This window comes from Lepidothrix coronata, unplaced genomic scaffold (genome assembly GCF_001604755.1).
Source record: "Lepidothrix coronata isolate B3197 unplaced genomic scaffold, Lepidothrix_coronata-1.0 Scaffold61, whole genome shotgun sequence".
Taxonomy (NCBI): Eukaryota; Metazoa; Chordata; class Aves; order Passeriformes; family Pipridae; genus Lepidothrix; species Lepidothrix coronata.
The window spans coordinates 2,110,757-2,138,545 of record NW_016690241.1 but is presented as its reverse complement, the minus strand read 5'-3'; the positions used below and the strand labels follow the sequence as shown (position 1 = coordinate 2,138,545).

Genomic DNA, 27,789 nt, shown 5'->3' with positions numbered 1-27,789 from the left:
TAGTGAGTTAAATTCTTATAAAGAACACTTCAGGATGAAAAAGGTGTAAATATATCTCAGCTCTAGGACTTCTAAATCCAGTTTGTGTGACTAGTTTGCATGTACTACATACTTGGGTTGTGGAAAAACACAATCTAAATTTTTGTGAGGGGTTTTTTCCTCTACCAGCCTAACTGCAAATTAAAAAGAATGCTGGTAAACTAAGGTATAAAAAGAGCCATATTGTATAGCACAAGATAGTACCAGGAAGAAGTTTAGTATTCAGGGACTGTACAGCACTAAAATACTTGTCAGTGTTGCAGTATTTTGACATATAAGTGGGACATGTCTGAAGCCTTATCTTTGCCTTCCATTGCCTAGTGCTAAGAATTGGCACAGTGACAGAATTCATCTTTCTCAGGAGTCAAGATGCTACAAGAGCCAACTCTAGATAAAAAAAAAAAAAAAAAAAAAAGAGGAAATGGCAACACCTATATAAGTCTTACAGCCCTGGGTTGGCAATTGCAGCATCTATACTCTTGACAAGCCTCGGAGGTTTTGTCTGAACTCAGAAATGCACAATTTGTGAACTTGCTCTCTGAGGAATTGTCAAGAAGCATGGGATGAAGAGGATACTTTTCTTAGCCTTTGGGATGCTGCCAGTTCTCCCAAATTGCTGTCAACCTTGCCACTGTTTCTATGATTTTCCCATCTGTGTAATCAATTGACAAAATATATCTCTTTGCTTCCAGAAGGTATTCATCCTGCCTTCACTTGAAGAGAGTTTTCCCCATGTGGGGTTGTTTTCATGCCTGGAGATCTAATTGGAACAATGAACCAAAAGTATAGTAAATTCCAACTTCCAGTAAATATCTGTTCTTTTTGTTGGGTTGGTTCTAGCAAATTTAATGGTTCTGACCGATGCTGGGTCAGCAGCTTCTGTACCAATGTTCCCTCTCTTTTCCATAAAGCAGGTACAGGATCAGTGTTGGCTTTACTAAGCTTCCTTACTGGATTGTATCTCAGACCGGTAGGACTAAGAGCAGTGTACTTGCTGGGTTGTGGTCCCTGAAACAACCCACAACGCAGGTACCTATTACAAGTACAAACGTTGATCATAACATGTGCTGTGGACTCTGATCCACTATCAGTGGCTTGAGACCAGACCATCTCCCAGACAGTTATTGAACAGCATCGGGGTGGGGGGGGACTGGTCAGCCTGACCATTTCTCTCTAGCAGAGACTGGGAACTCTGTGCTGTTATTGGCTGCCTGAGGCTGCTGGCTCTCTCAGCAGACACATGAAGACCCTACTTGTGGCAGGACCAGTTTGAATGCTTCTGGGCTTTTCTCAAGGAAGCAGAGGAAAATCTTGGCAGAGAGACTTACATGAGAAGGGAGTGACTGATTACACACAGAAAAGAGACCTTGGCTCAGCTGATTTATTTATTCAAACTTTTCTCAGCTCTAAGTAATGTCACTTGCCATGGGGCGTGCAGAATAAAAACACAACTATGGCAGGGTTTCCTATGCTGAAGAGGTTCCTCTCTGAAGATTTTATTCTTCTTGAAAGATGAAACCTCTCCACCTGGTAATTCAGACTTCCATTGCGTTTGCAGGTACAAGCCCTTTGATTCTACATTTCTTGGGATGTCAGAAGCATGCTGTCTCCTCTCAGTATGTATTAGCTACTGCCTCAAGTTCCACTAGGACCCTGCTCCCTTGGCTGTGGGGGTGGGGTGTGGGAATCCTGTCAGGACCTATTCTGGCTCTTGGAGGGCCTTTATTTCAAGTCTTTTTTCCTGTGCAGTGACACAATACAATTCTTCAAGAATTAATAGAATGACATGCAGATTGACCCTGACAAGCACTTGAAATCTTGAATCTGTTCAGGTCCTTCAAAGACAAACTCCACATCTTTTCTCTTTCTCTCTTTCTCTCTCTTTTGGCATGAACGATGATATGAGCTCATGGCTGACCAAATTCAGCAGTTGAGGTGCCAGTGGGATCCTGAACTAACTTGGTGTCCTATCAAATTCTTTGATATAGCTATATAACAGCTATATCAAGGTTTTAGTGGCTAGAGAGAAAAAAAGCCACCCAAACAACTCTCCTGAGTGTATTGGGCCTGCTGATGTTTTTTTTGCTTTTAGAACAGAAAATCAAACTAAAATAATAATCTTATGAACTCCCTCATTTTTCCTGCTTATTATTGTTACTCAAGCACATGGTATGCCTAGAGGTAGCCTAGCCAAGAAAGCAGCATTGACAGCAAGGAAACGCTATGGAGAGCCAGCACAGAGCATCATGATCTAACTCAGGGTAACTCCAGCTGCCGGGTTAACATTTGTTATTTACTCACATGTTGTCTCACTCACAATTGAAGCAAGAAAATGCACTGCCCTTGATTGAATTCAAATGAAGTCTACCTGCCAGGAAAAAAGACAAAATCTGTGAAGCTGATAAACTGAAGTAAAAGCTAACAGTGGTCCTGCAGCAGGTAAGGCTTCCCATTGCATCCAGCCTCTAGCAGAGTCCCACCAGAAAGCAGGGAAAACTATGACAATCAAGCACAGAGGATGTTGATTTTGTTCTGGATGAAATTCTGTACCAGTGGATGAACAGAGTCCAGGGGACATGTAGGAGCACAGGGAGATATTTCTTAAATATAAGGTTTCTCTGCAGTGCATAGGTGTGTACCTGGCTAATGTGTAGTGACATGCCCCTGTTCCTGACAGGATCCTTGCCTTCAGGTGTGACGGTGTCTGTAGTGTCGAGCCACCATTTGCCTTGCACTCTTCTTATCAGGGCTCTGGGTCTCTGCTGCTTCAGGGTATGTAACGTGCAGGATCCTGAAAGGGCAGAAAACTCAGACAAATAATGGTTTAAGTGAGGCACTGCTAGGCTTGGCAGGGGCTGTACGGGTTAAAGACAGGATTTCTGCTGGCGCTCCACATGGTGTATGACCACCAAGGTCAGTACAGTGTATGCACATTTGTCTCACCACTGTCACTCTGTACCTCTGCAGGTACATCTGTGTCCCTAGGCAAGTATTTAGTGAGCTCCTCTGTAACAAGGACACACAGAAAATATCTGGTAAATGTTTTATATTGTGTAGTACAGCCAAGGATATTTGTTCCTGTAAGATTGTCCTGGGACATCCATCTGGAGGGGATGACTCAGACAGTACAAAAGAAAAATAAGCATACAGTAGAAGTGCTGCTTGCAAAGATATGATACCAGAAACAGTGTTTCACTTGTTGAGTTTTACAGAGTCTTCTATTCCCAGCATCACAGCAGGAAGCATTTCCTAAAATGTGGGAGATTTCCCTCCTTAACAAGTGATGTGTGAGAGGCTACAGTGCCAAAGCTACAAGTCCTTCTTGCTTCATGATACAACCAGTATATCACCATACATAACTAAGCAGAGGAATTTCTTCTCTTTTATAACTCTCCCCTCTTTTTCCCCTCCCTCTCTCTCCCTTTCCGTTTTCCCACACCTTCATTGCCCTTGCTTCCCCTGCCATCCCTCCTCCTTGCACACAAGCCTTTGGGACTGACAGTGGCCCCATGAGTATTTCCCGATACTACATCTCCTGTGGTGATAGTTTTAGGAGTGTTTGGTGGGAAGTACATGCAGAAGTGCAGTACTTTGGGCAAGCATCTTCTTTTTCTTCACTGTATATTAGCACTTTTGAGTGAGAGAAGGAGTTCTATGGGGAACCTGATTCTTTTTTCCAGCTGACATCAGTTTTAGCTTGTTGTAATGACTTGGCCTTCTACAGAGTTACTCCCAATTTACACCAGTGCATGTGAGATGACAATTGAACAAAGAATCTCCCTCTCGGACTTATGGAGGGAATGACCTAGCTGGTGAATTCCCAAAGCCAAAAAATGTTATTTGTAGAGGGAAGGCCTCATTTAAACCACTGTGTGCTGGAAGAATCTAATTTACAAGTAAAAGTAAAATTACTATTTGACCATCTCTCCACAAGGTGCATGTCTCTCAGTTCAGATATGGTTTTGAAAGTTAGAGAAAACAGTGAGCCATGTTCTGGTAGAATGTGAAAGGCAAAGGAGTCTTAATCTCAGTTCACAAACCCACAGACCTTCAGCTTACAGGGCCAGAACAGAAAGTTCTTTCATTTGACGTTTGACTCCTTGGAAGAAAGCACTTGCTCCTCTACTTTAAACTCTTGAAAGAACAAAGGGGATGGAAAAAACATGGTCTCTGCAGGGCAATCTCAGTTTCTCTTTCAAATTATTTTATGTGATAGGCACTGGTCAAGTTCATTGTAGTTCCGTTGTGTTACACAGAGAGTGGATCTGGCTACTTCTGTTGGAAGAGGAACAGTGTAAAACTAATTTCTCCAGATTTGCTGTTTTTGGTCCTGTTATCAGAAATGGTGTCTTTCAACATTTCAACAGATGGTGATAAAGGTTTGAAGCCACAATGGTCATGAAGGTTACAAATGGGGTCAATTTCCATCCCTTGTGGTAAGTGAGCCTATTTATTGTCTGTTACAAAGTACTGAAAGATTAAACTTGGGAGAAATCAATATATGACTTCTAGAGAGTATGTGAACTGAAATAGCTGCGAACATCTCTTTTCCCTCTTACATGAAATGTGCTCTTTAGTGTGATAGAGAAAATCTGTAAAATTTGTTACAATGATTGTGGGATCCAAACACCAAACTTTACAAAGTCATGAATGCGCAAAAGAACATGATCAAGTAATGTATTTACTGATGATATGTGCTTTTTAATTGTGCAATATCCGTGAGTACAGTATATAGTGTTGATAAAAATGTATCACTGGGGTTTATTTGTTTAGCCACAGTTGTAATGAAAAAAGCAGATGTGGTGCTAGGGCAGGTGTGTGGTGAGCCGTGTCCTTCACCTGGTGCAAAGGACCCTCTGGGGATGTACAGCACTGCTGACTAGTAGACTGTTCTGTGTTCAGGAGGAATCATGCAAATAGGTTGCTCTGGGCAGCATATAACATTTGAGGCATGGACTCCACTGTGTGCATCTGAGTGGGAGCCAGTAGTATGAACATGGAGAATGATATTAAAAAAAAAAAAATCAGAGACAGCTGTATTCAACCTGTCCACTATGGCACTTCTAGATGTAACTTGTAATTGTCAGTGTTGCTTCTCCAGAAAACTGGAGACCTGCTTTCCATGTCTCAGGCTGAAAACACTTTACCTCCTACTAGAAGAGAAGTAAGGAGGTGCTTTCTGCTATCCACCTGAAGCTAATCTATTGTATAAGCAAGGAAAGGTTTTCTCTCTCTGCCCTTCTGAATGATACGTAGTCACCAAAGAGAAGCATTTGCAATACCTAGATTGAGCGCTTGCTAAGCATCAGGTTCTCACTGCCATCTGGGTCTGACATCCTGGGGAGCCGGCGATCTGAACCACTTATCAGTCTTTTCAGTTCAGACACCGCAGATGGTGTAGTAACTTTGGAAGGAAAAGGCCTATGGTGCTTCCTTGTACTCTCATCTCCCCTCCTGCTATGCCTCCTTCAGTCTTTGTGGTTTTTTCTTTCTTTTCCCCTTTTTCTCTCACATTCCCTGGTGAGCTGATGATGGTGCAACTAACTAGGAAAATCTCTATGTGAAGAGATAAAAAAATCTGAACACTTTGACTAGGGATAAACTTTTTCTTGATCTCCAGGAATCTTATTGTAGGGTAATTTAGCTGCATTGTCCATGCTTTGCTGTAGCAAAGCTATATCATGGATAGATAGTCTCAAATCAGTTGGCTGTAGCCTTACTGATCTGGATTATAAATTTGAATGGACAAAGTAGCAGTTGAGATTACAGCACCATTGTATGATGGGTTAACATTTGTCTTTGTTGTTAAAAAATAGACTTTTGTATTATGCGTTAGCACATAGTGTTTACCCCTAGCCTTAAATGACTTACAGCGCTACAGCTGCACACCACTGCAACGTAGTGGTGTGGATGGAATTTCCTGCCTTGTCTCAGACCATAGATCATCACTTTACCACTTCTGGCAGCTATGAGGAATCGAGGATGACCTTCAGAATTCAGATAATTGCAATGAAAGGGGATCAAATTACTTTAATCAAAGGTGAGGTTGTCGTTTCAGCAAGTCTCCCTCCACGGCTGATTCTCTCTTTCATCTATCATCACTCTCCTATGAGACATGCTTCTGAGCCATATCACATTTTGATATCCGATCATCAGCCTACAGAATGCCACAAGAGGTTTGTTTTGTGCTGCTGAAGTTCGATTCAACATGCTAAGTGACTCAGCTCAGGAAGAATAGTTGGCAATGGAATTGAAGTTTGTACTGGCTTCTGCCATCTTTAGCGGGAGGCCTACCAAAGGCCGAGTTGTTCTTTCTTTGTCTTCACCACCCATAGGAAAAGAATCTGTTTCCTCTCTTCGTACAGCTGAACAACTCCAAGGAATGTTGAACCTTAAACTTTATTTAACAGAGAGGAAAGGTTTCCAGATTTGGATAATTTGCCTTGGAAGCATAAGGGCTTAAGCTGATACTTTGAACCTCTGTGAGAAAATGCAGTGTTTACAATATATGCATCACATGATGTAATGTAATGATCGATTTCTAATGGGGAAACAGCATAAAAACACTGCTATCAGAGGAAGTAGCCATTATTTTATGCTTTAAAAAAGAAGATGCTACCTTCTCAATATCAAAGTCTGGGATGAGAGAGCTTTAGTTCTTAAACGCCTGAATGTATTTGGACTTTGCATGACAAATCCTGTGGTCAGGCATGGTGGCACACTGTTCTCAAGGTAAAATGTCAATGACACAATATTTGCTACTTGGGGTTTTAACAGCTCAGAAAACATTCTTGGAGGGTAACAAGATTTTCTGGAAATGAGCCACTTTTGAATGCTATTGCCAGCACGTCTGCCTACTCTGGGTAGCTTCAGAAACTCTGCTGAAAAATTAAACAAACACAGTTCTTGGCATCTAAACAGATGGGAAAGGACATGTTGACTCCCAGATCTTTAGCTGAGGAGGTAGTCTGTTTCTCATTGTTACCACTGTGCACTGAGGAATTGCAAAACACCCACACAGATTTTCAGACCTGCTAGCTGCACTTAACCTTTAATCCTGCAAGTACTCAGCCATGAGCATATAATTTTAAATGTCTGAGTAGTCCAACTGACTCCAATGGGAATACACACTGAATGAAGTTAAACATTTGCATACATGTTTTTAGGATCAGGATCTTTCACTACTAACACAATTCTAGCACTACAAACACAAACTCAACTTGGGCTGAGTACTCAACTCAAGCTCTCAAGACATTAGTAGACCTATATCCTCTACAGATGCATTTTAAATTTCATGTTAATGTGTGATTTCTGCTCTAAAACACCTTACATTAGGCTAATAAGTAACCTTTCTCATGAGAGAGGAGAAATGATTTAACTTATAACTGCATAGGTTTGAAAGAATGTAATCTGAACTGGGTCAGCAACATATCAGCTTCCATGTATCAAAGAGGTTCAGGTATCTTAATCGCTTTTTTGGCCTTTTAAAGTTTCCCAAACCTGTTTGCTGTGTTTTAGACCTGATCTGAAAATCTCCCTTCCTGTCTTTCCAAGGACAAGATTGCTTGTAAGGACGAGATTGAGTAAGAGACTGACTCACTTATTCCTAAAGGTGAGGACTGCTTTCCACTGACACTGCTGAAGGGTTTGTTCACCTCTGACTAAATCATATAACTCCAGAAAAGAATAAGCAACTTTTTCAGTCTCTGAGTTAGACTCTGGTCATGGTTGCGGCTGGTTTTATAGCCTCTCTCATGTAAGTTCAGTGAAATTCCCTCTGGTTTACACCCTAGCTAACTAGATCAGAATTTGGTCCCTCAAATCTAGGTGTCTGCATTACAGATCAAAGGCAAAGTTTTGATGATTCCTTCTGCAAATTTCACTCCTATTTGTACTCTCACATGCTTGATCTCTCTTTTGTTTAAAGGGATGTGGTTGATACAGAAGCATTTATATTCTGTGAATCATTCTAGCAACGCTGCTCTTAAAAATATGCTAATATTTTCTTTTGAAATGCATTGGAAAAATAATTAAAAAATATCTTACAATTTTCTTGAATTCTTTCCTTTAATGAAGTGGTTTTTTCCCCAGTTTGTCTTTGCTGACTAAACACATTAGGACTTTTGAGATAAAGAGGTATGTGTATGCAAATACATTGCAATAGAACAGGCAGCTTTTCCTAGAGTTAAATCGATGTAACATTTTCCATTCTAAACCCCTGTGTTTTCTGTGGTTTCTGAAATATAAATGATTCAGGATGAAATCTGCCAGATTGGGACTTTGTCCAAATGTGAACATTTTGGAAAGACTTGAACAAAACTGGTTCAGCCAGTTCATAATATCAAGAGAGTGGGGAAAAAAAAAAGGCAGCATTTCTTGAGCTAAATGGATTCTTACAGCCTTTTTTGAGCATTTCTGTAACTTTATCAGCAGAAGGCTGAAAAACGAACTCTGACATGGAAGTAGCCTTCCTTGAAGTAGGCATGTATTTGCTTGTTTGAGAAGAAATTAGTTTTGATTTGCCTAAGTTATAAACCTTTGAAAACTGTGGTTGAGCATGTGCAATGGATTATTTCAATAAGCTTGTGAAGTGTGCAGCTACAGAAGGATTTTCTGTACATGCATGGGTGGTTAATTTTGCTGGAAAGGGAAAAATCTATCCAAGTATATTGCTGAAATCAGTGAAAATACCTGCAGCTGCATGGAGACCTTTGAAGACCATCCCAAGGTCTTTAAGATTATGAAAAGGGCAAGAGAAGTTCCTGTAGGCTTTGCAGGGTGTTTAAAGGGTAAGTAGACTGCAGATTTTGTGAAGTTAAATGGGATTATGGCTTCAGAATTGAGCATTTAGCAGATGAAAGTATATGATGTTTTCTGTGGGGAAGTATGTCATGCAAAGCACCCTTTCCCTCAGCAGATATGCCCAGCGAAGGAATCCTCCAACAGCAAGGAAGCTGCTTCTCCATCTCATGTCTAGCTGATTGTAGAGCTTAAATGGCAGGAGTTTATCAGGATGTTCACAAGCTTGGGCTGCTGAGAGTGCTCTGAATTATATAGAAATCTTGCTAATTAAAATTGAGCTTTGGAGTGGGGGGGTGTGTGTGTATGTGTGTGTGTCTTTTTAGATGCAGGCACAGTCGATGCTTTTGCAGGAACTGCTCTCGCTTGCATCAAACACACTTTGGATAAACCAAAAACTCTCATCCAGAACATCTGTGTGTCTCCTGGCAGCCCATATTCTCCAGCATACCTCACTTCAAATAGATGCTAGTTATTTGATTCCAAAACTTCTATTTTGCCCAAATTGGGCGTCCATCTCCAAATCCCTCCAAAACCAAAGTCATAATGCTGAGTTTATTGAAAGAGTCATTTGCTCTGAAGAAAGAGATCTCTTTATTTTACAGTCCCTGAATGGGCACTTATTTGGGATTTCTTCCTTTCTCTTTTCACCCTGCTATCTCTCCATCAGTGCTCTGGCAGGTGGAAAGGTATGCAGTCATTCACTGAAATCTTTGCATGCCAGACAACTTTTGCCCAGGCAGTGCCAACACTGACACAAATCACCTTCTTGATGAGACTGTCAGTGGACTGACTGTGCTTGTTGAGCAGGTGAACTTTTGATGTCATTTCTTTTGGCTGTTGGATCTTTTCCTGCTTATGCAACAGAATTTATGCCAGACCCCCCGGCCACATCCTGATACAGCTTGGTGAGCAGTATGCTACAGAGGCTCTGTAGCCACTAGTGTGGCTGGACTGGCAGAGGTCTGACATCAATACAGACAGAAGGAGGACGGAAATGTGGGGTACAGTCAGAATATGAGGCAGCAAAACAGCCTACTGATAAAGCAAGGTAACATGATAGAAAAACCCTTGAAACATTTCAAAATAAGGAATATTCTCCTTGGACTGGATATAATGCTTCTGGAATAGAAGGGCTTTTTGATTGTTAGGGAACGTGCCTCATTTTTGTGTTCTCATTTCTTGATATCTCACAGTGGGATGAGATAGCAGCAAATGCTGAACAACAGGATACTCACTGGTGTGGAAAAACATCAGCATGAGCTGTGCACACACAATTCAGTGAACCACAGTGAGAACTAGCAGTGCTGTAGTGTCTGTCCTGGGGTGTTCAAGGGTGGAGCTGGGTATGTAGAAATTAAGGTAATTTTACCAGATATCAATTTTACCCCATATCAACAGACTGGCGTGGAGCACTACCTGTGTCAACCTCCTGGGAAGATCCAGGCAGGGTCCCACAGAGCTCCCTTTAGGCCTGCATAGGGAGTGGCCATGCTTCCAGACTGAGCACTACTGTAGTGGTGACCTCAGAAGTGGAGCAGGTACATGACCTCTGTGGGATAGTGGGGTTGTCAGCACCTTGATGTGTCCCATGAGGCCATGGAAGAATCTCTTGAATATCATAAGGTAGAGACTTTTCGAATGAGATGCAGATTCCTGTCATGCAGAGGGCAGTGGACATCCCCTGACATGACTCTGCGTTCTGCCCCTTGAGGTGTAATGGACACCTGCCTCACTAGCTGCCCCAAAGTGACTTCAGGGACAACATCTTCATAAAGCATGTTTACCGTTTGAGAGACTGAGATACAACTCGTGGCCAGTCTGGAGTTTTTGTGGACCTGGGAGCCTCTATGTATTCAATAGCCAGTATTAGTGGGGAGGGAGTGAGACAACTCCAAAGGGGCGAGATCCACACACCAGCGCTGTACTACGGTGCTCGGAGGCTGAATTGAACGAGGGCACAGACACTACCAAACGCTGCGGGCCCGGAACACCCGTCCTGTCAGAGGCGCGGCTGCGGCACTGCCCGTGCCCAGCTCCGCGGGCACTGCAGGCTGGGGCGGGTATGGGGTGGGAGGCAGTGGGACGGGGCCAGTCTGGAATTTCCGTGGTACTGGGAGTCTCTTTTTAATAACCATTCGACATGAGCGGGGAGGGAGCGCGACAACTCCGAAGAGGAGGGACCCACACATCAGTGCTGTACCACGGTGTCCCGCCGCCTTAGGGCGGGGAGCGGTCGCTCCCCCGCCGCCCGCCCGCTGCCCGCGAGGCGCGGCTCCCACGCCACGGGCCGGTTCAGGCAGGGGGTGCCCGGGGGTGGCCGGCGGCGGGAGGGGCGGGCGGCGCGGGGCCGGTGCGGGCCGTGCCGGTGCCCGCCCCGCAGCCGCCGCGGGGGGCGCGCGGCCCCCGTTCCGGGCGGGGCGGAGGCGGCGGCGCGGCGTGCTGCAACCATGGCGACGGCGGCGGGGCCGGCCCGCCCCCCGCGGGGCCGGGCGGCGCGGGATTGGTCGGGGGGCGGGCGTTCGCCCTCTGCCCCCTGACCCTGCGCGGCGGCGGCAGCAGCGGCAGGAGCGGAGGCGGCGGCTGCTGGCGGCCGTTTCCTGGTGGCCTGGCGGCGGCGCGGGAGGGAGGATGCGGCGCAGGTCTCGGCTGCTGCTCTGTTTCGCCTTCCTCTGGGTGCTGGGCATCGCCTACTACATGTACTCGGGCGGCAGCGCCGCGCTGGCCGGCGGCGGCGGCAGGAAGGTGAGAGCTCATCCCGGGGAAGGTGCGCCCGCTCCGTGCCCCGGCGGCGGGGCGGCTCGGGCCGGGCGGGGGCAGCGCTGCCCGGTGCTCGAGGGGCAGTGGAGCAGGGGCGGCGGGTGGGGGGGGGTCTCCTCGCCGCCGCTCGCTTTCAGGCGGCGTGAAACTCCCCCGGGCTGCTCCTTCCCCCTTCCCGCCCGCCCTTTCCCAGCCCTCTTCCCGGAGGGAGATGGCTTCTTTGTGGACTTCAGACCGGTTTCAGCCCCGTCACGTCGCTCCCTATCCAACTGCGGCCGGCCACGTCCCGGGAACGGGGGAAGTTGGTGTGGGAGGGAAGGGCGGGGGGGCCCCGCCTGTCTCCGCTCCCCGTCTGCCCCTTCCTTCCTTCTTTCCCCCGCCGGAGTCGTTCGAGCTCGTGTTCCCACCTGGAGAACACGCCGAGGATCCGAGCTGCAAACGCATTTTCCCTTTAGATGCACAGCTGTTTCGTTTCTCCTTAGCGCTGTGCCTTAAAGATACCGTTTTCTGACCGGTTTTGCAATATTCTGGGAAATAGCTGGATTTGTCACGTTTCATGGCTGTGGCATGGAAGGTCTGTCTCTTTCTTCGTCTTGTAACAGCTCAGTTACTAATATTCAAGAAGTTGCCTGTGGACGGTGGAGGATTAATTTTTCGTTGTTCTGGCCACCAAGTTGTTAAGTAGACTTTTGAATGTGTTGTAGTAATTCATTGATCAGGAGCACAGCTGGAAGTTGGGCACGTCATAGTTCACGTTTGTGTCAATCAAAACAAGTTGTTGTAGTGTGATGTGGGAAGTGGCGACTTCATCCACTATCTTTGCTTAGAAAAATAAGTACTTTTTTCTTTAGTGGGCTTCCCCCCAAGATTAGCAAATCGAAGAGCTTTTAGAAACTATTGTTTAAACCTTCTGTTTTGGAGTAGAAAAGGTGAAAAAGCATCTCATAATTCTGTCATTTTTTGCAAAAAAAAAAAAAAGGAAATGGGAAGAGGGCAAGTGAACAAAGTGTGCCACAGTCAAATGGTGTTATTCACTAATATAATGGCTGTCTTCTGTTAAATGAAAAGTAGTGTTTCTTAAGTCTGGCTCTGCATAAAAAGAGAAATATTTTCCTGTTGCTTTGATGCAGTTCAGTTCATCAGTGTATGTATTCCCTCTAAAAGCCAGCTGATGTTCCTGTGGCAGATCATGGAAGCAAATACTTGGATGGTTACTTGCGTGAGCAAGGGTCTAGATAATGAGTCACTGCTTGCTGATAATTGGCTCTCTGTTCTGATGTGTCCTGTTTTTTATTCTCTCTGTAGCTTAGGAATGAGTTCAACAGCAACTTTTGATGTAATATATTAAAGTAAGTGTTAAGTATGTATTGCCAGCTACAAGCTCTTGGTCCTTCGAAGTAGATACAGTAGCAGAAATAGATCAAGCATGTGATAAAAAGTAAGGCAGTAGCCTAAAGCTGTTCTTGAAGAACGACTAGAGTGTATTAAGAAAGTAAAAGCAATCTTATGCTGCTGCTGATGTATAATGGGATAAAGAAAAGCTATCAAGGCAAATGTGTCTGTAGATAGGGAAATATATTTTTAACTCTTATGGTCTGTTTCATTTGGAGTTTCCAGACAAATTTGCAATTCTGTTCAATTCATTTTTACTGCTGGGGAAACTGCAGTGTGGGGGTAGTGATTTGCCCAAGGTCACCTAGAAGACTTGATGAGAATTAAATAGGAAAGAAGCCGGTTTTTCTGTCTAAGAGTCTGGTACTTAATCTACTAGAACCTGTTGCTGTTTATTATTGATATTAGTAACAGTTTTTATTATAGTTTTAAGAGATTAATGATCCTGATACTTGCTTTGGTAGTGTAATTTGGTATCATTCTGCACAAAATTTAGTAAACCTTACTGGTCTGGGTAACTGGTAAAGTTTGGTGAAGGTAATTTAAAGAAAATGAGATTTTGTAGACCTGAGCTGAAGCTCAGTGTTCAGTTCAAAAATGAGAAAGTTTGAGACTGTGGTAACGAAGAAAATAGGTACTGTGGCCACAAGTAACAAGTGGGGAAATTAACTATTATATGTGGATTGGTGATTTAGGATTCTATTTTCTGTCAGTGAAGCGTAAAATTTAATCCTGGGCTTCAGCACAGGTTAGCAAGTGTATGTAGAAGATGATGTGTGTAATGTAATAGCTTTTGAATCAGAATAAAAGACTTATTAACTTAGTGTCAGACACTGGTGTAAAGCAAAAAACACAAACTGTCTTAAACTTATGAGCAGAAACCCTGCTGTTGTAAATTTCTTGATATGTATGACTTCATGTAGTCCTTATTACTTGCCCAGTATTTCAGTATAATGGAAACAGAAATTGCTTACAGAAGAACATAACTTTTAATAAATTGAAGTCTCTCCCGTGTTCAGTCTATAAAATTACAAAAGCCAGGAGGGGATAGTTCTTCATTTGTGCGAGTAAGTAATTTACATGTTAATTACAGATCTAGTTATACAAACAGAATGTGTTTTTTCATAAGGATGATCTTTTTTTTTTCTGATACACAGACCTAGTGTGTTATCCAGACATACTGGACTTGTTTGATATGGCACTGAGTCCTGTGGTGTGTTGAACACCACCAATTCCCTTTTTCTTCAGTAGAGTTGAAGGTGTTTGCCCTTTGCCAGGATTGTACCTGAGTAAGAGAAAGGAGTGATTTTTTTTTTCCTTTTGCTTTTCTTGTTAGAGTAGTGTCAGAGTTAATCTAAGCTTCTGCTTATTTTGGTTCTCCATTTATAACCTTTCTAATGAGATCTGTGAAGCTATTTGGATGTTGCATTGTGTGGTACAGCCTTGATAAAGTTTTTAGCCCCTGTCAACAGTGGCAAAGTCCTCAACTCTGTGTGCCATGCTTTGACCTGGTAGGAGCTGAGCAGGCATGAAAGGGTCTAAAACACACAGGGAAGAACCTGTGTCGTTGGTAAATGTTTAAATAATAATAACAAAAAAAAGGATGAAGGTGCAATGCTCATTCTGTACCCAGGTGTAAAAACTGTAGTAGAAAGAGGTGATATCTTCCACGCCAGGAATTTAGGGTGTGACAGGCTTTTTTTTTTTCACTCTTTCCATTTCTTCTTGAGAAGAAGAAAAGGGTAGAATCACAGCCTGTCGTTCCAAATGTGCTTGAAGGGCACAGAAATGTCTTTTTTTTTTTTTCTCCCTTCTCCAGTGAATCTCCAGTAAAATTATTGTAAACATGAGAGAGCCATGTTCAGTTCACTCCTTTTCCAACTGGGTCACTGGGTTGTAGATTGGAAAGAGTGAGTCTGATTCACATGTCTAAAGGTTAGAGAAATAGTTCTTATACAGATGGTGCGACATAGAAGAGAGCAAGCCCAACAGTTAGGAGACTGAAAAAAGTGTGGGCTACTTTTGTGTTCACTTAATGTGTTTTATATTAAAAAGCCTTTGTAGTGGAGACTGGAAGCTCCCTTCTTTTCATGGATAAATTTCCTAACCTATAGCAGAAATGGTTCATGCTCTCTGCCTCAGACTTGCATGAAAATGGAGCAACTTCTGCAAGATGGTTAGAAAGCCAAAGTCATCCTGATGGTGTGATCCCCTCCTAAGACTGGTGTGAATTTGAATTTGTGTATTGTCACACGGATTTTGAGTTCTTGAACCACTAAGCTCTTGCACAATAGAGTGACTGAATTAAAATAAAAAAGAAACGTAAAAAAGAAAAACCAAAACCCACACCAAACCCAGCCAAACCCCCCAGCTGGTTTCTAAAGAACTCACTCTTCTGGGCATTAAGAAAGTAGCCCCATGTAATTGAGCCCTTCAGGCTGGACAGAGGAATGTCTGCGTCTTGTTGAAAATGCCAAATGCTTTCCTGCTGCCAAGAGTGAAATCCTCTGAGGCCTTCTCAGAAGGAGACCTGTAGGCAGAATGGGGATTTACCATTGAAAGCTGAGGCATCAAGAGAGGCCTGCTGGGTTAAGCCACATCTGAATCAAGGTTAGGAGCCTTCTGGATTTAAGTACCAGAGTCCTGACAAGCTTTTGTGTTTGTTGCCATGTAAAGAATGTCAGCTGTTTTTAAGTTGAACCTCTTGTCACCTCCCACCCTATCTAGAGGAGGAGGCTAAAAACAATATTTCGGTAATAAGTGCTGGATAGCTTTCACCAATACTTCCTAAAATTAGAAACGTCTTTCTTGTTTCATCAACTAAAAGCCTGTTACTTTCTTGGCTCACCGGATTTACTGGGTGTAATGGAGCGAATTGGAGAAATCTAATTTATGGCTAGTTGAGCCACAAGGAGGCAGGCTTTTCCTGTGGAACTGGTTAATACCCTGTACCTAGTGCTGGTTTTTCTTTCCATATTCTGGTTTTGTTTGTTTAGACCTTTTTCTTTATCTTGAAGCAGACTTTTGATAGGTGACTGTACTGTGGAGCTAGCTGAGGTGAAATAAAGCCAAAGGTAAAAGGTGATGCTTTGTCTCAAGTATGTCAGTCAATCACTTTGAGTAAAGTAGGGAAAAAAGAAGCAAGTCTTGTGAGTTCTTGTTCTATAAAGATAAAACTTTAGAAAAACTCCATTCAGCATACACAAATCTTTCTTCCCCCCCCCTTTTTTTTTGAACCCCTGTACTATTTCAGTTACTATTAAATGAGGCTCTTATTGCCATTATACATAATGTATAGAGCTCTTGCTCTCTTTCTACTTAAACTAGAGTGTTAGTGTACCTAAGTTTATTTTTGAAGGTTTAAGTAAGGAGGAGAGGAAATACATCTTAACTTTAGATTCATTAATCTGTTTCTGTCAGAGAATGAAATTGTGGAGTGCAACTTGAGTGTCTCTCTCAGTATGGGAAGTAGAGCTTTTTTCAAGGGGGTTATAAGTAACCTCTCCAATTCTGTTGGCTTCTTTCATCTGAGGAAGGCATTGCCTGTTTTAATTTTTAAATATTAAGTTTACTTTGCTGCATCATTTTTAAATGTAACTTAAGTCCCTTATGTGATGTGACAGTAGATGTGATTTATAATACATTGACCTTTAGACAAGTGAAGATATCAGAGGTTAAAAAAGTCAAAATATCATGTGTCCTTTGGCATTTACTTCCTAGAAGGTGCAAGGAGACAAGAAAGGATGTTCCTCCCTATAACAGGTAGCAGTTTCTCTTAATAGATCTTTATTTTATACGATTCTGTAGTAAATGGGAAAGAGATTAAATGCCCAGGCACTTCAGTATTAAATCTGTCATTCTCTCACTAGAATGTAAAAATGTCATACATGTATATTTTCTTAATCTAACATATGTCACTTAACAAATTTACTGTCTTGGCAATTCAGTCACTTATTTTTATGGATTACTTCATAAAACTTTGAGTGCTATGAAAAGACAGTTGTATGCAAATTTTGTGCAGTCTGTTTATGTCTGTGGTTGTATATGGCTATTCTCTTTTCTTACCTTCCTTTTTGAAATGCTTCAGTGAGGGATTTTTTTTTTTACATGTTGGTGTGTCGGGACATTGAGAAATTAGTTCTTTGCTAGAAGACTTGTGTTGTCTCCTGCATCCTGCCAGGTTAGAAACTGATGACTCTAACTTTGAAACAGATGCTATTGCTCTTGGATTACTGTTAGCTGTTTGTTTCCTAAATGGAGGAGTAGAGCAGGGCTGTAGACAAAAGGGGCTGGGGAAAAAGAATGACTTCTTCAGTAGTTTCATTCAGAGTGGGGTAGTTAATCAGTTTTTCCCATAATTTTTCCCTTTTGTGTGGATTTTGTAGTAGTTTGCTGTGTTTCTCAGTGTTATTCCATTGCTGCTGTGATCTCTGTGTACAAAGGTTGCAAGTTGTAGTGATGTCCTTTAACAGATACAGTTTAAAAATTAGGTAGTTCACTAATTAATTGTGCGTGTGCCTTACCTGTTCTGTCTTGTCCATCTTGTGATTTGAGGTGTATTGCAAATAAATGCCAGTCATTCTTTCCGTGTGTTATAGATACTTCCCAAAATACAACATGAAAAGTAATATAATAGCACTGTTTTCCAATTTAGAAAAGGCATAATAGGACTTCATGTGAAGTAAAAAATATTAAAAATCCATCTTAGTGGTAATTACTGAAATGAAATTGTTCTCACTTGGTCTTTAGACCAACCTAGAAAAAAATATAAAACATTTAAACATATCTTAGCTTCATTCTTATTCTTCAGGATTACATGATCATTCTATATTTTTTCCTTAGAAATCTGATTCTTTTATCCTCTTTTGTCTTGCCTGTCCTTTTCCATTTCTCAGTGTTCTAGGTGTCCAAGTGCTTGTGTATATCTGATACTGTTTGGTTAAAATGATGGTATGTCAGATGAGAGATGTGATATTGTCTGCTGGAAAGCTGCTCACAATGATACTCTACTTCAAAATAGAAGAGAGACTTTTGTACTGGTACTGGGTATCCTTGTTGCATGCATAGAAGCTGTTTAAAAATAATTCCATCAGATAGCCTAGAAAATGGTTTTGCTTGGCTTTTGGTGGGCTACCTATAATTTATAAATAATTTGATATACAGTACTTTTGGTTAAGTTAAATCTGTTTGAAAAGAAAACATTGGGACACAGTTGATCCCGTGAAGCTCAGGTGAAAAATGTAAGCTGCTAAAATGAAGTCAGTGCAAATGATTTGTTTGAGTTGATTTGATCCACTTAGTTTTCTTAAATAACCTCTGCTTTATAGTAGCTAAGCTGTAGTGGTACAAGTCAATACCAGTCAAGCCAGCTGGTGTACAGTTTTTCAACTCCCTGGCCATGGGTAAAATTGTTACTAAATGTGATTTTTATTAGGACTTAGGAGAAGATGTGTATTGCTAATGCGTTGGCAATGCCATGTTTTGGCAATACATTTGAATTCTAAAAATGAATCTGCAGGAAGCAGTGAGGCATTTGCAATGTTTTCAGGAATATGGGTCTAAATGTCATTGCCCAAATATATCAGGGTAGTGTGGAAATGGAATATCAGTGTGGGTGTTACAGAAGGAAATGCTTAGCAGGTTGTTTTATTGCCATCATGTAATGCAAAGTGGTGGTATCTTAAGCTGTATAAATTTTAAAACCTGGGTGTAGTCTTTCATGCTGTTTGTTTTGAAATATGTAGAGTCTCCTCTGCTGCTTTTCCCTTTCATGTAAGCTTTCAAAGGAATAAGGGCTGCGCTGAGGAGGGAAGAAGATAAAAAAAGTTAAATGTTCACATAAAAATGTTTGGTTTATGTGTTTGGGACTTTGACGTCATGGCGTAAGAGAGTCTATATAACCAGAAGCGGAACCACTTAATATTCCCTCTAAGTCCATAAGGTTCTTTCACAGAAAGCTTCGAATGGTGAACCTTTCCTGCTAAGTGGAAGTGAAGATACTTAAATGGGTGGTGTTTTTTTTACTTTCCCTCCATTATCTGGTGAACCATAGAATATGCCAAGTTGGAAGGGACTCACAAGGATCATTGAGTCCAACTCCTGGCTCTGCCCAGGACCATACCCAAGAGTCACACCATGTGCCTGACAGTGTCATCCAAATGCTTCTTGAACTCTGTCAGGCTTGGTGCTATGACCACTTCCCTGGGGAGCCTGTTCCAGTGCCCAACCACCCTCTGGGTGAAGAACCTTTTTCTAATATCCAACCTAAACCTCCCCTGATACAACTTCAGGCCATTCCCTTGGGTCCTGTCACTGGTCACCACAGAGAAGAGATCAGTGCCTGCTCCTCCTCTTCCCCTCATGAGGAAGTTGTAGACTGTGATGAGATCTCCCATTGAATGAATTATTTTATGAAACCAATAAGTTACTGACATATGCTAAGTAAATGTTTACTTATCATTCTCTTAAGTGTTCATTTGCCATGTAGTCCTATCATGAATTAATCAGTCCTGGAATATTTATTGTCATGTGGCAGTCATTAATGATCAAGAAAGTGAAAAAAATCAGCATCTATTTTCTTTCTGTAAACTGTGACTGCTGTATCCCCTGTTGGAATGCAGTGTATTTTAAACTTCTGTTTGGCTTTAAGGTAGGCATTTTATTATTTTCTTGTTTGTTCGTGTGTTTTTCTTGGTGCATATCACCTTGTGTTAAGAGTTGTTGTTCTTTTGCAGAAACAAAGTAACTTGTTAATATGACAGCCTTCCGGTGTCGCCTGTGCAAAGTACTGTCAATGCTTTTTTTTCCCTAATTGACTTTTCATCTGTCTAAACTGTTTTATTTTTCCTACTATCCCTTTTTTATACACTGGTGTTGTTAATTGTTCAGAGTACCTTTATTGTCATTTAAACAAGTTAAAATATGCTTGTTCAAATAGCTCCATCCAGTGACAGGAGCACATTAGTGTAAAGGGACTATGTGGACAGATGTTAGTTTTGAGCTTTGCTTATGAAATTCAAATGGGAAAGGAACAAGATAGTAAAAGAACAGCAAGTTTGAATTTTAGAGCATTCCATATATCCCTGAAATTGCTGTGTAGTGAACATCAAAGGCAGTAACTTGGATTTGTCTTCTTTATAACTATGGTCTTGTATGGAAAAAAAGAGCCTATTGCAAAAGTTGCAAGTTCAGTTGTTAATAACTTTTCTGAAGTTGTAAAATTGTCATAGAACCTGGGCACTTTATTAAGGGAAGCAGAGCATAACTAGAGGTTCTGCTGAGTTCAAGCATTATCAAAATGCAGTAGACTGCCTGTACTGAGTAACAGGTCTGCTTGAACAAAAGAACTTTAGCCAAGGAAAGACTATGCAAAAAATTGGCACCAAACTAATGCTATTGTGTACAAATTCTCAAAGCGCTATGACTTGATGAGAAGAAAATGTTTTCTCCTTGTATTAAGTTCCAAATGTTTAGCCACCCTGGAGATAATAAGCATAGCTGAAATTTGTTTTGGTTACTAAAATAAATTTTCTCTAGCTGGCCTGTTGGTTTATGGATGGTCAATAAGTATGATTGTGCGTATATATGGATATACGCTTCAGTGACATGAAATATTAAGGTTTTTAAATAGCTTGGCTTTTCTTTTTCTTGCTTCTCTTAAGTGAAATGGAAAAGTCTGTTCACTCAAGTACACTTTGGTTCTCTTAAGACCTTGGTAACGAAAAGGAAAGTTTTCTTCTCATAAATTACTTCATTTGGTAGTGAACTGCTCCTGAGTAATGGTGAGCAGCCTCTATACATATTATAGGTTGCATTGTTAACTGTTGGGAAACATCCCTATCACAAAACCAGTGCTGTGGTAGGTGTGCCTACCAAGAGAACAGGGGTGATGGAATTGCAGTATCTATCTGCTGGAGTGTGTTGCAAAATTAGCTTTGTGTATGTTGTCCAGACAGTGTAATAAGTTCTTGTTAGGGCTGGTTGCTTGTCTCCTGCTACAGTGGAATGTGAAAGTTCTTCTGGTTACTGTAGCAGACCATCCATCAACAGCAGCCTTCTCACTTTCTCCTGCACTATCTATGTGGAGCAAACAGGGGCTGTTCTTTAGTGATCTCACAACACAATGTGTTCCTTTGCCAATAGCCACTGAAATGAAGTTGTGCTATGTCATTTAACCTCCACAGATGTTGAACCGACTGTTCTACCATGTGGAATAGTTATAACCCATAAGCACTATGTTAGTGAATACTTTTTAAAGGTTTAATTAAGGAAATGTTCTTTTTTTGTTCCACTGACACAGCATGTAACTCTTTCAGTGTTCTCTGTAAGTACTGTGGGTGAACAGTAATTGTAGCAGGTGCCCTCAGGGCCCAGTAAGAAAGTTGGGGCTTGACTCTCACTTGGTGCTCTTCAAAGAACCATTCTTATTACCTCTTAAATTGATAGATGTTGATCAAAGACCATGTCCCCACCCCATATGCTAAGCTGTATGCTTTCTGTTAATTACTATATCTTAAGGACTTGCAGGTCTTGATAGTTAAATAAAAAGGCATTTGGAGTCTGAAAGAAGTATTTCAACAAAAAGTAGTGGGCAGTAGGCTAGCAAGTATCAGCATCTCTTTGCATCCTTAGGTTTCATACTTAAAGCGCAAAAACTGGAGAAACTTGACTTCTCTGTACAGCAGAAAGTGTGTCTGAAGGCACTTTTTCGAGGAAGCTTTTTTTCTTTATAGCGGCATAACTGCAAGTGTTGTTTAGCCTGATAGATTCTTAGTTGAAAGGTTGAACTGGTATCACAAGAGTTAGAGATGCTTTAGCTTACACTGATCAGAGGTGAAAAAATTTTTGAAGGACTTCTCCACAGTGACTGCCAGGTTTGTGAGAGACTTGGTAAAAACGTACTATGCCTTGTTAAGGTACAATTTTTCTGTTATTCCCAATAATATCTGAATATTTTCTAGCAAAAATAAGCAAGAGATTGATTTTTATGTTTGTGTTAGCCTAGATCTAAAATACCTGTCTTTATACAAAGCAAAAGCTATTTGCTTAAAAATCCATTTCACTTACCTACTGAGATAACTAATGCAGATCATAGTGGTGTTCTAGGAAAAATACTTCTTGCATCCTGGGAACAATAGTGAGAAAACCAAGATGTTAAAATCAACCTGCAATCATCTAATGCTTTTTCATGTGCTTGCAATTGCAGGAGCCAGAAACTTAGGCAAAACCTGATTTTATACACATGGATTGTCCTGGAGTGTGACTTTCCAAATTTTTTTTTTCAGTGTCATTATTATTCCCTAAAGTTTGCAAATGTTTCAAGTTTGGTCGTGATTTTTCTTTTTTTTTAGCTAAGCATGTAGAAAATACTTTTGATGATTTCAGATAGTATGTTTGCTAGGTTGTCTCTGTATAAGAAATCTTTTTCTTGATAAACTTGGCTGTTGTAAACACTGTTCAACAGTATTGGAAAGTCAGGTGAAAAGACCACTTGTTCAGGACACTTTTGAATGTAGTTTGCATTATAGCACTGTTTAGAGTCACGGTTCTAAAGTGCCAAAGATTGAATGGTCATAACAGGTTATTTCTACACTATGGAATTAGAAAAGGGGTTTATTCCTAGTAGGATTTAGGTATCTCTGTGTGAATGTTAGCTGTGGTCATATAGTAGAAGTTCTCATGTGATTATCTCTTGGTGTGGCATTTTGCTAAAACCCAAACTTTTTCTGTATCTCAGCAAATTATATTAGATTATTGGGTTTTATGGATTAAATCTCAGTAATTGAATGGATTTAAAGAAATTATAATATCCCAAATTATACATTGTATGGATGGGATAGCTCAAGGTTTTCAGTCTTCAGCACTGAAGTGTGATGGGACCTTATGCTGCTTGCTAAGCTTACTAGAATGTGTGCTGGATCTGCCACAATAGCCAGGCTAAGCAGTGAACCACATCTAGTGTCTAATCTTAGTGTGGTTGGTGTTGACCACTTCTGAAACCTCCAGTTCACATATGTTCAGTTTGGTTTAGAATTGTGATATTCTAATGTTTATTTCCAAGAGCAGCTACAGCTCAGATGCAGGCAATGGTTTGGAAATGTCATGGCATTTGTTCAAATTAATTGTGATTGTGCCTGTCATGTCATGATGTTATCTCAATTTCTGTGATAAATTTCCAGTGACAGATCTGGAAAATATGGAAGAAAATTGATGTAAAAACTTTCTTCTACTTCCTGAATGTTATGTATCCTGCAATGATTTTTTTAAAACTTGGAGAAATGTTCTTGGTGTATTTAAACAACAACCAAAAAAAAGGCAGGTTAGGGAAGTTGTTCAATGAGTCTTGGAGTTTAGGAGTAGTTTAGATGTTAATTCCTTGAAATGGATTACTATGCCTGAACTGATTCCTTTTTCAATTGTAAATTGCTTTGAAGATTTTTTTTTTTTTAGGGGAATTTTACTGGAGTGATTTGGTAGAATCTTGTGAAGACTTTAAAACCTACATGAAAAACATTGGGTTTAGTGCACCCAGTTTGTGATGAAGGCAGTTCATAATATTGAATAAACGAGGTGCTGGATGTTAGCGGATGCATGTCCTTGATAGTCATCCATGCCATCTTTTAAAAAAGATGTGACTGGTAGAGCTTATGGAAAACTGCTGTATGTAAAATGCCAATTTCTATTAAAATAGTCCATAGAAGCGCTGAACTTACTGGAGTTTTAGACTTGAAGCACTTGTTTCCGTATGCAAAACGAGTGTCTGTAGTTTGTTTCGATTATTAATACTTTTTTGTTTGAGTCTTATATACCATCTTATTTTGAGTTTATCCCTAATTCCCCTTAGCTATATGACTGTGTTGCTTTGCTCTTGTACTGTCATAATGCTTTGTCAGAACGTCCTGGCACATGGTGGATTTTTTTTTTAAACATAATTAGGTAAGGCAGGTTTTTAGGTAGAGATTCTATTTTATTATACAGGTGAGGATAGATGTAGAACTTGTTTTGGCGAAATGGGTGTGTGATTTTTGTTCTTGGTGTTGTTTTTTTTTGTCGTTTAAAACGAAAAAATCAGTATCTCATTGATACTGATAGTTTGCTGCTGTTTCTCCTACAATATTTGAGAAAATCTTTTTGCTTAGATATATGAACTTTGCAGTAACACAGCTTGATATCTGCAGTTTCAAGTGAGTTGAAGACATTCGTCTCCTTTTGTCTTCTGTAGACTAAAGCAATGCACTCCCTTTCCCAGAGGAAGGTGATAGAGAGGGAGTTAAATGATCAGTCTGGAAAACATACTTTTACATAAGCATCTTATTAGTATGATTAAAAAGCTCTGTGATCAGCTAGGGCTTGCAGATACCCCCTTTCTAGCACTGAATTGTTTTGTCAACTGAAGGAAGAAAGTCTCCAGTGGGAGAGTTTTTGGAAGTACGTCAGTTGCTGTTCTGGCAACTGCAGGATGTTTTCATTTAGACTGTTCTCATGCTCTTACTGGCAGTAGGCTGTAGCAGCTGGGATGCCAGCATGTTTGCTTTCTTGGGACATGGTTTAGGCTTCTTTTTCAGGCTTATCAGTTTAAGACAATAATTGTATAGTAATTTTTTTCCCCTGAATTTGAATGGCTTTTTACCATTATACAAATAGTGAAGAAAATGGCAATGGAATGATAGGAAGTGCAAGTACTCTCTTCCCTTCTAGTTTTGGAAGTTACAGTGGTTATTGCATGCCTAAATGCTGTTATTTGCCCCTAGTTCAATGACCAGGCACTTCATTCTTTTCTTCCACAGAATCACAGAATATTCTGAGTTGGAAGGGAGAAAACAAAGCTTTCCAAGCTCTGCCAGTGAACAGCAGTGCTTGACAGTTACTGCAATGATATTAGCATGGATAGAACTACTGTTGAGATGGGAATTGACCCAATTATACTCTTTAAATAGGAGCATAATATGGTATGGGCTGTATTTCTACTATTCCTTTGAGTGCTAGCATGCATAAATGTGTGGTCTTAATTTGTCCACGTTAACTTTAATTCCCTAAATACTTTAGCCTAGCCTAATCTATCTCACATATAGCACCAGGTAGTTTTTCAGCTGTTAACTTGATTTTGCCTGTTTTTCTGGAAGAGCAGTTCTAGCTCTTATCATCTCATACTCATGGCTAGGCTTCGTGAACGAAGATTTAGGAAGGCTCTATCCACATTTGTTACAAGCACTCTGGTGGCTAATGAGGCTCTTATAGTCCTTCAAATAATAGAGGTGACTTGTAACGTACTCTGCCCTCTTACTCCTTTGGGGACTGAATATGTACAGCAAAAGTTGTATTAGTTCTATTTCTCCAGTTTCTGTGCTGTGCTCTTCAGTTTGTATTTGAATCTCTAGCTGCTTTGTTCTTTATATCATAGTTGAAAAAAAGTACTGAATTGTGTACATAAATTGCATATTCTCTTTTCCCTGCAAGAATAGAAAGCTACTGATACTGACACAGCAGTATTCCTGCCATGCAATAAAGAATATGTGGTGAATACATCCTAGGAAATCTGCTGTCTAACCAGGAGCTTAAAAAGAGAAAGTTAGATGTACACTTGGTTATTTTCCACTAACTAGAAATGTTATGATGTCAGATTTAAGCATTAAATGATTGTGTACTGGCAGAATATGAAAAAAAGCTCAATGTTTCTGTTTCAATAAGTAATTTAAACTAGGAACTGGCTGCTTCTGTTTCTCATGCCCATGTCCAGTGTTTCTGTGGAGGAAGAAGGGCTGCAGGAATCGAGTAATTTTAATAGTGTCTGGCACACACCGACATTTTACTTGTGTTCTGCAACAGGAAAGGGAAAGGTAATTATGCAGGCTGCTACTTTGTTTTAAAAGGCTTAGTATCGGTTGTACATGATTTTCATCAGTTGCCAACAAAGCATTCTGTGTAAGAAAAGGAAGAAACAGGTTGAAGATAAGCTGCAGGTCATAAAGCAAAAAAAGGTATTTTAAAGAAGTGTAGCCTTTTACTTCCCTATCTTCTATCTCAGAAAATCATCACAAGCCCTAAGAGAACAAATGTATTTTTCACTAATCTTACTGTTAGTATAAAATGCTGCCTGTATTATCTACTCTCTGCATGAAAGTCAAATCCAGTTGAAGTGAAGAAAATCTGGGGAGAATACCATGCTGCAGAGTTGGGGTTTTTTTTGGTTGATGTTTATTTGTACTAGTAGTAACAATATATAATTTTAATTATCCTATTACATTCTCTTAGCTTTGAGTTTTACAAAACAATGAATAGTCTCTGTGCTAAGAATAACAAAGTGGTTTTAGATTGAGCTGTTCAGTATACCTGTTTACCAAGTTTATTTGCAGATGAAAGCAATTATTTCCCATTAAGAGCAAATATGAATGGAAAGTTCTCTTCATGTTTGTTTTGTTGTTTGGGCTGTTGTATCCCTCTAGTTGACCTTTCAGTCACTTCTTGACAACTTGACTGATTTATTTCTTTTTCAGTCACATCTGAATTTTAATGATAACAATTGGGTTTTTTCATAGACTGTCAGCTCCCTTCAGATTTGCATTAGCAAAGAAAGAGGCTTCTAGAAACGGAATCCACATTTGTTGTGGTACTACGATGTCTTTTTTGGCAGCTATAAAGTATGTCATATATAGAGAGAAATTAATTATGTTGTGTATGGGTGTTCAAAACTAAGAAAAAATATAGTAGTCATGGTGTGTCATCCTAGGATGCCAGCTGATTTTGATTGTACCCATTTTTGATGGATACATTTTAAAAAAGGTTTCGAATTGCAGCAATCTGTAAAAATCTGGGTTTTCTGCAGCCACAAATCATGCTTCAAAAACTGTTGGAAATACTTAGCTGGCTGAGAGGACCCACAAGTGAAGTTACAGCTTGAACTGTGGCAAAACTAAGGTATTGAAAATCTCTTTAGAGAAGGCACAGTTTACTCTGTAACCATCACTGTGATTACAGCTATTGAAATACTGGGTTTAGGTTATCTATAAAGCTAGAATACATATCCTTTTTTTGCATTGATGGCTGTTTGAGAACTCACAGTAAGTTTTGACAGGTAGTGAATTAGATCCTGGTGAACACGGGATGCCTGTGGCTCCCACTGCATTCAGTGCCTCTCTCTGGTACGGAACAGTTGGCATTGAACTTGTTTTTTTAGTCTTCCTTTCTTCTTGGGCCATCGCTCCTGCTAGTAAGTGGCGCTGGCTATAGAGGTGTCAATGCCTATCTTAATGTTGTACAACTTCAGCATATTTCAAAATAGATCAGAAGGTGTCTTGAGAGGCGATCTGTAATTATAAAAGAGAGGTGAAAGTGACAACTTAGTTTTTTCAAGGGATTGGGTATCTACAAATTTTATCTCGTTTGCTATTTTTGCAATATGGTTTTCAAACTCTACTTCAGTGGTAGGCTTAGACTGTTCATTGGGAGAAGCTTTTTATTTCACAGCAGTGTTCGTTTGCCAAGGCTCTATTTTGCATCTGCCTTTTTAGAGATGCACTAGTTCTAAATGTGTTGCATGTTCAGCATCCCTCTCTGTCCACCTTTGTTTCTTAAAACAAAACTCGTCTTGTCATATTGCTGTAAAAGAAATTGGAATGGAGTTTTCTACTATTCCAACAAGAAATAATGAGCACCATTTTTCCAAAATATTTTTACCATTTGATGCAAGCATGCTATTTTACTTTATAAACTGTTTGCATTGGGTGCAAGTGGAAAGTATTATGTCTTATAAATAAAGGCTAATTTAATCTGCTTCTGATATTTTTGCAGTTGTACTGTTTA

General features: G+C 40.5%; 1 protein-coding gene across 2 annotated transcripts in view; it reads left to right on the top strand.

Annotated features, from left to right (window-relative positions):
* Nucleotides 1-11,418: 11,418 nt before the first annotated feature.
* GALNT2 (polypeptide N-acetylgalactosaminyltransferase 2) overlaps nt 11,419-27,789 on the top strand; it is a 124,893-nt gene continuing 108,522 nt past the window's right edge. The window contains exon 1 of one of the 2 annotated variants that reach the window (XR_001875243.1): nt 11,419-11,583. Coding sequence is in view for 1 of the 2 variants with exons in the window: in XM_017817525.1 (XP_017673014.1) it covers nt 11,470-11,583 (114 nt within the window). In the remaining variant the exon portion in view is untranslated. The remainder of the gene's footprint in view (nt 11,584-27,789) is intronic. The other variant, XM_017817525.1, reaches the window with a different exon arrangement.